Raw genomic sequence first — 13,222 nt, 5'->3', positions numbered from 1 at the left:
TCTGTCTATGGATTCATTGAACCTCAAACAATTCAATCTTCGGGAAACTCACATGACCACATCAAACTTTATTTGCAAACATGGATGGTTGAGTCAAATAGAGAGATCTACTTTGCACCATACATTGATGCGTAAGTGTTTTTGCTAGTAATATTTTATGAAGTATTATTAATTATTTCGGCTAAGTACTTGTGATTGATGGTAGGCATCATTGGCAACTATGTGTCATCATTCCAAGACAATGCATAGTTGTATGGTTTTGTTCATGCAGAGTTGATTCCACCTGCTTTGAAAAACATGTTACAAGAGTAGTTTTTTTTTTCAATCCTAACCTATGTACCTACTTAGTTATAAAAACTAACATATGTTTTATGTTTCCAAAATTTCATTAGAATTGTGGGTAAGCCTAGAGGCCAACAACTTAAAGTATTATATCCAAAGGTTAGAAGTCATTCATTTTAAAGTTATTATTTCTGTATGTCAACTTATGACTTTGATGTGTTTATTTTATTTGTAATGTTCAGTGTAACAAGCAAGAAGATTCATGGGAATGTGGATATTATGTCATGTCTTGGATAAGAACAATTATTCAAGCTGTAATTAAAGAAGAAGGGATAAAGGTAATTATATATATCTTTCACATATTATAAATCATATCAAAATTTAAAGAATGATATTCATACATAATGAAATTGTATTACTTTTTCAGCGGTTCAAGAATCCATTACCTCTACCGGATGACATTATCCACACACTAAGACAAGAGTGGGCAGCATATCTATTGGAAAGATGGAGTTGATACCACAAAAATTAGAACTCCTTTCAAAACCTTTGTTGTACAAGAATATCATGTTGAAACTTTTAGTTTGGTGTTATTTATATTAGTTTAGAATATATGTTGAAACTTAAGTTTTATTATATATAACTGTAACTCTATAATTGTGCTGAAAGTATTATGAAACTGTTCTGGGAATTTTCTGATTTTCAGGTGTAGGAATGTTGTAAAACTAGCGAAATTTTAAAAGAAAAACAAAGTTGATTAACATCTGGTGGTGCTCTGACAGACATTATTTAACGTCTGACCTTACCAGGGCCGACGTTATTTAACGTCTGGCGGGCACTGATAGACATCAAATTGCTCTCTTTTCTGGCTCCATTTAGCGCGAAAATTGACGTCTACTGCTTTTGGCCCCGACGTTGGATAATGTTAGACCCCTAATGCACCGACGTTAATTGACGTCTGCTAATTTTTTGACGTTATTTTGACGTCACCCAGTACGACTTCGGTGTTTGGGCAGACATCAAAGGTCAAAAATATCGGACGTTAAAAGGCTTTTTTGTGTTAGTGACCCCAAAAAATCATGAAAGGTTGAAGCTTCAACATAAAACCAAAAGAAATTAAGAAAGGTTGAAGCTTCAAAGTTACAAAATAAAAATACTATGAGAAAATGAAGGAACTAACTTTAAACCAACAAAATAATCGAAACATTGCAACTTCAAAATAACAATATACTAAGAAAACCAAAGCAACCACAAATATAAGGTTCAAGCTTTCAACCAAAAAAAACCAAGAAATGTTGAAGCTTATTCATTGACGCAAAAAAAATCAAGAAAGGTTAACAAAAAATACTTTGATAAAAGGAAGGAACTAACTTTAAACCAAGAAAATATAAGAAACCTTGCAACTTCAAAAAAAGAATATACAAAGAAGATAAAAGTAACAAAAAAAAATGTAAGGTTGAAGTTTTCAACAAAAAAAATGAAGAAAGGTTGAAGCTTTAAAGTAGGTTGAAGAAAAAGCATTTGCATAAGTAACCTTCGAACCAAAATACGAAAAAAAGGAATGAACTAACTTTCAAGCAAGAACGAAGAAGATGAATATGAACGTAAGAGGTGGAAAGCTTTCAAGAGTGAAGGAAGAAGATGAATATGAAGGAAGAAGGTGGAAAGAAGTAGGAAGTGAATATAGAGTATAAAAAGGAGGTGTAATCATGTAAGCATAGGAAGGGATGTGCAAAATTATCTACAATGACAAAAAAATCATAATAATGGACATGTGAATTTCAATTATTATTAGTTTAATTTTTGTTCTCTGTATACTTTCATTCAAGTGTTGTCTTATAATATTTATTAGTGTACAAAAAATGATTTCCTTAGAATTTAGAGAAAGGCAGTAAAGAAAAATTTTAAATATTTTTAAACTTGGATACTTATTTGTTTTTTAAATATCTTTTAATTTTATCAACTTTGTTTCATTAACGTTTGCAAAATTAATAAATATTTTGGTTCTCATTAAATTTTACTTGGTACTTCATAATATTGAATATTTTATTTCTAAATATTTAATATTAAAAAAAAATATATCTCTATAATATTGAATATTGAAAATATCATATTTCTTTTACGTGATTTTTATTTCTATTAAAATTAATTAATTGATAATGAAATGGTAAGAAAATAGGTACAAATATATCTTTTACCCAATGAAGATGAGAATGAGTTATAAATGTTATATTCGTTGCGTTTGAGTATAAAGATGAGAATGAATTTTTTATTTGGTGATGGGTATGGAATAATGAAACTCATCTTCACCCCGCCCCACTACAATTTGTGCTATTAATGTACATTACAAGAGATGGAGACATAATAGGAATATGTCTTGGCCAAAATTGTATAACCATCAGTTCACCTAGTGTACTAGTAGCTTGTAGGAAAAATATGATGTTGACTGGAAATGGTTAGTTGCTTAGGACTATTTTTTTATTTTATTGTTATTGTTATGTTTTGAATAAATAAAAGCCCGTTTCTTATAGAATGGACTCCTTAAATAGAATAAGTTATTTATAGTAAGTTATTTTATTGGTTTTATATGTTTTGAATTAGTAAAGACAAATTACCCATTAACACAACTCTATATTGGCTTTCTCTTCGCCCAAAGCTACATATATCCATAAACAAATTTTCACTCTCTTTTATATTATCTTTGTCTATCTTTTCCAATCTATTAATATCATTAATTTTATACCTGAGCTCTATTCTTGATAGATATATGGAGTGGACGTCGAATCAAGTTTCTTACAAGTTATTGCTCCTATCTTTGATGTGGAGAACTCTGACCTCTAGGCTATAAAAATGGAGTCTTACCTAGAAGCTTTAGATTTGTGGGAAGTTATGGAAGAAGATTATGCAATACTTCCTAATGAGCCCATAACCCCTACCAAATATGGAGCAAATTAGAGAAATTAAGCAGAATTAGAAGGGATGTTTCTTCACCTTCCTTCGCTTACTTTATTTAGTTTTTGTCTTAAATAAATTCTAGACTTGTGTTTTTAATTGTGTTTCTGTAGGGAAGCTTTTGGAATCTCCTTGGCTTATAAAGACACCCTTTGAAGGTAATGAGCTATGAAGACTCTTAGCCCAACACAAGGCTTGATCCTGGCACCTTTTGTTTTCATGTTGCTACCTTGGTGGAGAATAAGAGTGTTGGGATGCATAGACCAAAGGGACATCACTTTTATACACTTCTACCTTGGAACTGACCTAGAAGTCAAGAGAGGTAATCTTTGACCTTCTAGAAGGTAGGAGGACGCCCTCTTTGCTCTCCAAGGAAAGGGAGTTGTCCCATAGGTTGCCTTAATTTCTAGAAACATGTTTATGTAATTTCTTAAAGGTCCCTACCCATGCCTATATAAGGGAGCCTTTCCACCACTTGTAAAGGGTTGAATTTTGAGAGTAAAGTTAATATAGCCAAATTTTGGTGTGTCTCTCTTTTCTAGAGTGTGTTTCTCCCTAATCTTATATTGAACCTTCTTTCAAGGGGTAATAACCTTGGTCCATCTTGGGATGGACCATTCCCTATGTGGCATGCCGCCCTTTCCATTCTCTTCCTCTCCATTTTTTTATTCATGTTTTCTTCTTTCTTTCAAGTTCTTTATGTTCTTTATGTTCTTTTATGCTTCTACCCCTTATTGATGGTTTCCTCCTCAAGCTAAGATACTTCAAAGCTAGAAGATGAATCCATGGTGAAGAGTAGGTGCGCGAAAGCAAAGAATGGACTAACTTTCAGTTTTGGTGGTTTGGTCAATAGAATGGTGTGGTTTGATACTCTCAAGTAAGGTTAGGCCAATACTCAAGGTGTAGGATGGCTAAAGGAGACCACATGAGATGCTCTAGCCTTGACTTTAGAGACAAGTAAGTGTGCACAAACAATTTGGCAACATAACTATACTAATATCAAAGTGAATTTACAATGAGGAAGACACCTTTATTTATAGCCTAAGGTGTCTCCAAATTTGGAGATGCAAAATCATAAAGACTTTAACTTGGCTAGCTTGGAGACCAAGGCAAAAAATCCTCTCCAATAGGAGGAGGACATGTGGTCACTCAAGGAGGTGGGAAATCCTCTCCATTCCTAGAGTGCCATGTGGCCAGAAAGAAAAACTCTCCAATGAGAGCATGATACATGGACACTCTCTACCAAAGGAGACAAGTCTCCTCAATGGCTTCCAAACTACCTATGTGCGTATTGACTTTGTAATGTAAATGGAGAATGCACTCCAACTCATAGGCTTTTTTAAGGCCTAAAAACCCTATGCTAATTGGCCCATTATACAAGGCACAAAAGAAATTCTACACTACTAAGCCCATAATACAAAGTGCAAAAGAATAAATCTATACCACTAAGAGTTCTCCAAGGTGGCCCAAGAGAATAAGAGTTTGGACCCACCTTTTACAAATGAATCTTGAATATGCTTGGCCATGCTTCTTGTGGTTGGCCCCTTGCCTAGGGGGTTGCCATCACTTATATTGTGTTTACTATTTTGTGTTCATTTCATTCTCTTAATTGAATCCATTTCTCCTTCCCTCCTTTGAGCTCTTATAAGCGAACTTTTACAATTAGATAACTTTTTTATTTTAGTGTGCAATGGAGATTTTCTTAGAGCTTACTTAAGCAACATTAACATAAACACCTTGCACTCACTAAAAATATAAGATGAACTCACATAATTAGAGCTTTGGTTGATTAAGGTGTTTATCTTCTTTTGTTGCCTAACCGTGTTTTTGTGTAGCTATCCTTATGGACACTTTGTGCTTGTATTGACACTGGTTTGGTGGCTGGACAATAAGGTTTGTTTGTTGTTTTTGACTACAATATACTTCTTTTGTTTTTTGGCTACTGTTTGGTGTTGATTTAAGGGATAGACAATGAGGCTTGCTTGTTGTTTTCACATGTTTTACAACCTAGAGCTTGATTGATAATATGTCTTTGTATGCTTAGTCCTAGAGCTGCGAAATCTTGAGTTAATTTTCATCGTAGCTATATGTTTTTTTTGCCTAACTTTGTTTAAGTCATATGTCTCATGCTAATTTATTGTTTTCTTTTCCCTGATTCCGATACTTGGCATATTTGATACATTTCTTAGCTTAAGTTACATGCATCTTGAATGGATGGGTTGAACCTAAAAGCATTTAGCAACTAATTAACGGTCTCAATTAAATTTTAGAATGAAATTTGAAACTCATTTTGATGCCTAAATGTCACTTGGCAGAGAGCTATAAAACAAATTTGGAGAAAAGGTTTGTCAAATGTACGTTATTTTTTATTCTAGAATTGAAATATCTAAGTCGTAAGTTGTATTGATGAGCATGATAGAATAGTTCCATTATTGTAAGTTCGTAATCTTCTTTGTATGTGTAGTTAACTTACATTATTACTGCGTTATATTTTCAAATAAGATTGTAATGTCCTTGATTATTTAGCTAACTATTAATATAATAGAAACATTATTGCACAATGTGGTTGGTCCTACAAAATATTCCTAAAAACATTTACAACTCCCCAAGTAGTTTGGAGATGAATGGATCAACAGCCAAGAACTGTTCCGAGTCCAACAAATTCGGGAAAAAGAAAAACAAATGATATCGTACTAATTGCCAAGAGAAGTTAAGGAAAGTATCGTTGCATTCCAAATGAAGTGAGGGATGAAGAGGTCATGCAATTATCTTGGCAGACCTAGCATAAAGACTGTCCACGACTTTCCCAATATTAGAAATGGTTTGTAAGGTTGAAGTGTATAAGGCATCCGTTTTCGGATCATCAAATATCACAAGGCATCCAGATTGATCCAATGTCCCGCCCAACTTCTTCTCCAAAATCATCTGCGACAACTTTCGCTCCACATCATCAACAGGAAGTTCAATTAGTTCAGAAACATGTGCAATCTCAACCCTTGAGAAAGGTTCAACCAATCTGCGAAGCTTGTATTCCAGAATAACACCATGCAAGAATAAAAGGTGTCCGTGGACAATTGGGTCTTCCTCCAACTGAGGCTTGTAATTTTTCAAAACAATTTTGAATAATTTCAGAGATCCCCTGCAAATAGCATCAGCTACGGCTTTCATGACAGCCAAGTCGGGTGTAAGATCATTCGGGTAAGAACCTGCACATGTCATAATTCTGGGCACAACATAACATGATATCGTCCTGGGCACATGATGAGCTTCACCCATCATGATCTTACACAACAGCATGTATTTCAGGCTAAGTTCCTCCCTGGGGTCATACTTGTGAAGAAAACTGAAACACTCAAAAGCTTCACGGAAATATCTGTATGCAGTATTGTAATTCTTCTCCTCGGCATAAAGAATCCCACTCTGTAAATCTATGGCACCCTGTTGAGCTAGAGGAACATTAACAGCATTTGCAGCTGTTCTTGCAGCTTTTATGGCGACTTTTGCCTTTGGAATCCTTCTCAAGGAAAAGTGTAGCTTGCTTTCAAGCAAGTGTATTTCCACAAGTAGATTCTTGTCATCTATTCTTGTAAGCTCTTTGATCAGGCCACTATTGAGGAGAGCCAAAGCTTCGGAATATTCCTTATTTTCCTCAAGTAGTGCTGCGAGTCTTCTCTCAAGTCGCAGCCTCAGAAATCTACGCCTTTCAGCACGAGCCCATTGCACCATATCTTTACAGATTGTAATTTGTAGATCAGAACTCCCTGGTATTGCACCAACAGAATCAATTACTCTCCTCATAACATCTACCGTTTGATCTGTAGGAATCAAGGAAAAGAAGAACCGCAAATGAGTAAGAAGGCTGAACAGATCCACTGCCCTATTCCCTTCCATGTACTGCTCAGTGAGGTATACGATGGCCAGCTCTTTGATGCTCAAAGTCAACCAGGAAGGAGAAGAAGGATCATGAAGTACCCTACGAAGAATGGATATTTTCTCAGATGGGTCTTGGGTTTCCTCTGCCAAATTAAGTGACCCCATTGTGGCAGGAAGATAAGAATCCATGATTGCTGCTTGCAAAGAGAAACATATTTGGTAAAAAGCATAAAAACCTGAAAGTTAACGACCTTTGCACCAGTATACATTCTTGAGTGAAAATTATTTTGACTCAAATTCAGATGTTCAACCGCTCCCCAAAAGTAACAAATCTTTACCACTTAAAACTAAATTATACAGAATTTACAAAACTCGACAGGGTGCAAGGTAAGATGAAGCAGGTCATATGCCATATTCTCGATCTCATAAATTACACACACACACAATAAAACACATACATTACTCAATAAAATGCATAAACTTGATTAATTGACACTTTCAAGTCAATATTCATTTGACACTTAAAAAAACGGAAAGGAAAACCAAATGTTGTTTTCCAAGTGGAACTGAAGTTGAATTCTTTAACTAAGAACTCAATTGACTCGTTGATGAAATTGAGACTGGGAAGAGGATATCCCACTAAAGTGACCCAGAAAGACTTCCCACCACAAAATCAATCATAGCAAAGGCAGTACATAGTTACCCAAAAGAAACTAAAAAGACAGATTGCAAAGAAGACATTAAGGTTTGCTAGTGTAATCTAAAGTGTAAAGATTTTTCACAATTCTGAGTGGCGGTCACACATTTGTTCGAGATGAAACTAAAACCATTTGAATTATGATTTGGGTAATTGATATGGATGGCATGTGATGCAAAGTTGGTTGGATTATTACGAGTGCAAACAAAAAGGAAACGAAATGAACCCAAAGAAAGCAAGAGAATCAGGTGTGACAACAAACATATTCCGAATTGAAGGAAAAGGAGTCGTTACCGATGATCCACAACGCAAGGTTTGGTGCTGATACGCGGAGAGTGGAGAAAAGAAATATTGGGGTTACTTGTTACTCAATCTTTCTAAAAATTGTCGATGATATTTCATATAATTTTACACATTTAGAAATTTAAAAAACTTAAATGTGAGCAATTTCTTATGTTTGAACGCATAAAAAATTATACTTGGACAAAGACCTCTTCAGATGGTCACTTACAAAAAACATGTTAAACTAAACATGTACATATTTTTTTCACTGTGTTAAAAAATAAAACAGAGAATTTTATTATTGTGAGACATAAAAAAAAATTGTAACGTCCTATTTAAAATATAATAATATTAAATGAAACATTATACAAAATAGTTATAGAAATAAGGTCCTGGAGTAAAGCAGCTACTCCTTACATTTATCCAACGAAAACATTATTGAACTAGGGCACACCACGATGCCAGTAAACAAATAAAGAAAAGGGTCAACAATAATTTAAAATAAAACCCAAGGACAAGACACTACATGGGTCTTAGCCCTAGAGAAAAGCCCAAATAAATAGAAATCCAGTCCAAGCAGACTATGCAGCGAAATCTCCATCACCCTAATGACCACAGAGAGTTCTCGCATCTGCTCACATCAACATGATCATTGCAAAGGAGAAAAATCACACACATAACAATCAAACAAACAACAGAGTAAGCTAGAGCAGAAAACAATTTATTATACAGTCACATACAAACTTATAATTCAAGATGCATAAGCCAATCAAGCATGTTATGACTTACAAACAATACACTAAGACTCGAGACACGACTCATCTGGATACATATAATTAGTTGGATTCAGCGGATGCTTGCCCTTGTGGTGGACTTCCTTGCTTTGCCGAGCTAAGTGTTACAATGTTTCATCCCTTACACACAAGTTTAGCCCTTAATGAGTTTCAAGCCTCCTGCTACTCTCACCACTAGCGTTAGTACGCTCTATGTTAAAATAACTGACTCTTTAGAGTGTCAGGATGTAACCTTACCTTGAATTCTTACTAAATTATATAGATGGGGCACCACCATGAACTCCCACTAACAGGGGTCACGGAATTACGTCCCAACCAATTGAGGCACCACCATGAAGTCTCACCTAGAGGCTCATGGAATTACGTCCTAACCAAAATGAGTCACCACTACGAAAGTATCATGGGATTACGCCCTAACCATATCAACATCATAGTCCATTTATCCACAATAACATTTCATTCTCATACCAATCCCATATCACTTTTATCACCAACCACTCCATACTCAATTCATGCCAAACTCATGTTAACTCAACATTTCAGCCCATACAATCAGATCTCATATGCATATTCATATATTTTATACTTAAAATTGGGTATTCCAAGCCAAACATACAATTAACAACCCAAAAGCATGGAAAGAAAAGTCATGGAGTAAAATCATGTACCAGTCTCGCTTAAGTTGAGGACCCTCGCTCAAGCGAAAGGGATCTTTCGCTCAAGCTATAGGTTCTCGCTTAGGCGAGACTGCCAATAGAGAACTCTGCGAGACTCACAAGTTCTCGCTTAGGCAAGCTACTCCTCGCCTGAGGGAAGCCACCCCTCTCCTAAAGGTGAGGTTCCTCGCTTGGGCTACAACTGCAGCAACGGGCCTCAAGCTCCCACGCGTCCTCGCTTAGGCGAGCCTTTCTCGCCTAAGCAAGATGATACCTCGCTTAAAACGAGAGCTCTCTGCCTGAGCGAGAGCTCGAGCGCGAGCTTGGACTTGTTTCTGCAAGTCTAGGAACAAACTTAAGAGCTGGAAAACAGTGGAGCAGGTTCAAGATGGGTTACCAACGTGAACCCTAGCTAGAAATATGACTATAGAGATGAAAGCAAGGAAGATACGAAGAAGAACCAACTTATGTGGGTGGAAGATGAGTTGAACTTGCTTGAAGACAAATGGGTCTCAAAACCCTGGCAAAGCTTCTGAAAAGGAAGGAGAGCGTATAAGAGGGGTTGTTTGCAAAAGTGAGAGCTGAATGGGAGATCTTGGCTACTTTAGGGGCCTTGGCACTTCGTGGGCCAGCCTCTAGGCCCAACTGGTTTAAGACAACCCTAAAACATTGGAGCAAAAATAATTGGGCCTTACATAAATGGGTTTTATTAATTTAAAAAATATTATTTTTCTATAAACCACTTTAATAGAGTTTTCTAACTTCTCTCTAAGAGTTCTCATATTCATCTAATTAAAGCTTTGAGACCGTAAGAGTGTTCCTTGCAACGAACTCTTGAATTTGGTTGCATATGTCGTTTAAGTCATTAATACGATTCTCTATTGATTAGTGGTTTTAATAATCTGCCTTGATCGTGTTTGTTTTGTTCCTGGGTATAGATAGAGTTGGACAATGTTTTAGACGATTAGAGTTGTTAAGGGTTCTTTTCATAGGTGAGGGAAGCTAATTATACTTGTTTTAAGTTAAACCGCTTGGTTAATTGTATTGTGTTGAAATGTGATATGAACTTTGATTTAATATGTTTTAGATGTGTGTTGATTGTATGCATTTTGATATGTTGAAAAGCATAAGTTTTATTATTTGTCTATGCCTCTATGAGATTCTTTGTAATTGAGTAATCTGACCTGACTTTGTTAGCACAAATGATTTAATGCTTGAAGACTTGAAGATATATGAAGACATTGTATTGGAATATGATGAAACTTTGGTAAATTGGTGAAGATGTGAAGACTTGGAGATTCATGTGTTAATCAAGCTTGGAGTGTGTGTTGAACCTGAGTTTCATATGAAGATCAAAAAACTTGAAGATTGATGCTCTTTTGTAGATAATTTAGCACTACATATATTTCTAGGGTATTGTTGGTGTTTTTAACCTGTTTAATGGCTTTTTAACATGTTAAATGGTTTGCTACTATAGTTCTATAAGTTATATATTCAATTAGCTAAATTAACTTTTAATATGATGATTTCACCTAAGTTAAGTAAATCAACACATTGAGTGAAAAAGTTAACTTGTTGAATATGTTAACAAATTGGCAATAAGTTCAGATTTTTTAGACAAAGTGGTAACACTTGTTATTTTGAGCACGAAATCATTCTAAATTTTGGGTAAAACTCTATGTCTCTGAATCATACAAAAGTGCAGTTGTTCGTGAAGTATCTTTGATTGGAGCATTTTTGCCTGGTTTAGCAACTTAGAGAAAGAGGGTTGGTTGGCTAAGGAGAGCCTTCATTCAGGTTTTATCTTTCTCAAGTTTTTGGGTGTTGCCTGATGGTTTTCTAGGACTACAAGTGTAATCTTGTTGTGCTGTGTTGAAACTCTTATAGGATTCAAGAGTTTTGGTTTGTATTTTTGCATATTTTGAAAGTATAATTTTGTGGATTATGTAAAACTTTTAATATAGTGCAAGTCAGGCTCGGGTTGCCTTGACAAACTAGATGTAGCTCATATTTGAGTAAACCAATATAAAATTTGTGTCCATGTGTTTGATTCTCTCTTTTCTCTCTTGGTTTGTGATATAAAGCTTCAAGAAATTTGATTTCTATAATCTTTTAACAATTATTGATTGTTTTGACACAACCTGAGACTTTGTTTCTATTTGTGGTGCTTATTGGAATCAATCTTGATAAGGTTCATAAATTGTGTCTGAATTAATCTTCAATTTCGTATTTCAGCATATATATATATATATATATATATATATATATATATATATATATATATATATATATATATATATATATATATATATATATATATATATATATATATATATATATATATATATATATATATATATACTGCAGTAGGGACTGCATAGAAACGGAGAGAGGGCTAGCTTGGGGACTTGAGCTAGGAAATAAATTATGTTTTCTTCTATTTTGTCAGATTTTGGAAATTGTAATAAGATTATTACTTTAGCTTTAATTGAATTTTGGCGCATTGAATAATGTTTTAAATTTTCCCGCATTTGGGAATAATAAAATTTTTCATTTGATCTTCATTTCTTATTTATTTATTTTAATTAAGTAATTTCCAATAGGGATGTCACAACCAAAGAGTAGATGGTTGATATATTTACTAAGTCTCCACCAACAAAGAAGTTCAAGATCCTAAGAATTGGTGTTTGCAATTCTTAAAGCAAGTGTGTTAGTTGTTTATAATTGCTGCTTTTATTTTATTATTATTTATTTATGTTTTGAATAAGTAAAAGTCAATTTTTGCAACTTTCTATTGGTTCTCTCTTTGCATAAAACTGCATATATACATAAAAAAAATTTACTCTCCTTTATGTTATCTTTGTCTATGGAAATCTCATAATATCATCAGAGACTACACGATTATGAACTTTTTGGATGTTAAATCTGATGGGCAGAAGAAGGAGCTACATGATTATGTTGGAATACATCTCTAGCGCACTTACATAGCACGACGGGTAAGAAGGGCACTTCATTCATTACAATCCTTTCATCTAATTTAGAAGTACATAAGGAAGGTAAAAGAAAACAAATAGGACTAGCTTTTTCATGTTAAATTTATTATTATACAAAAGAAGGAGCTAAATTATTGATCTAGGGAAGCGAATCCTTTTTTTTCTTTAGTGCTCTTGGATCTATGTTGAAATACATCTTTATGTAAGACCGTATTGAACATACTACTATAATATATTTAATTGTGAGCTAATATATGCCTTATATTACCTTTTTTTTTACTTTACAGGTTTAGTTTTGAATCAATGAAATTCTTATTCTTAGTTTGTTTGCTTTGTTTACGTTAGTATTTTTCTCAAAGTGAACAAAATACTCATTCTCCATCATTTGGACATTACTTAAAATATTTTCTTTAAGATTGGGTACTAGTAAAACGTGCTTATTGAATTTCATATATTTCTTTGTCTCCACCATGATAGTTCCTTTGCCTTGAGACTCCACTATAGTGTCGTTTCCTAGTCAAACTTTGACAATGACAGATTTATCAATTTCTTTGAAGATGCTTTGATCTTTGGCCATGTGATTGCTACATTCGCTATCTAAGTACCAATTGCCTCCTCCTCTAGGAGATTCTTCATTAGCATAAAATAAACGTTGCTCCTGATTATGTTCTTTAGCAAATTTTATCTGATGTT

At 34.3% G+C, this 13,222-nt stretch overlaps 1 protein-coding gene across 1 annotated transcript; it reads right to left on the bottom strand.

Annotated features, from left to right (window-relative positions):
- Positions 1 to 5,903: 5,903 nt before the first annotated feature.
- On the bottom strand, positions 5,904 to 7,305 carry LOC114193117 (26S proteasome non-ATPase regulatory subunit 11 homolog). Its single transcript, XM_028082817.1, has one exon. It carries the CDS (start codon positions 7,294 to 7,296, stop codon positions 5,992 to 5,994), a length of 1,305 nt encoding a protein of 434 aa, XP_027938618.1. The 5' UTR covers positions 7,297 to 7,305; the 3' UTR covers positions 5,904 to 5,991.
- Between the last annotated feature and the right edge of the window lie 5,917 nt (positions 7,306 to 13,222).

Source organism: Vigna unguiculata, chromosome 8 (assembly GCF_004118075.2).
Source record: "Vigna unguiculata cultivar IT97K-499-35 chromosome 8, ASM411807v1, whole genome shotgun sequence".
Classification (NCBI taxonomy): domain Eukaryota; kingdom Viridiplantae; phylum Streptophyta; class Magnoliopsida; order Fabales; family Fabaceae; genus Vigna; species Vigna unguiculata.
The sequence above is the reverse complement of the archived record's forward strand: the minus strand, read 5'-3'. Positions and strand labels throughout refer to the sequence as shown.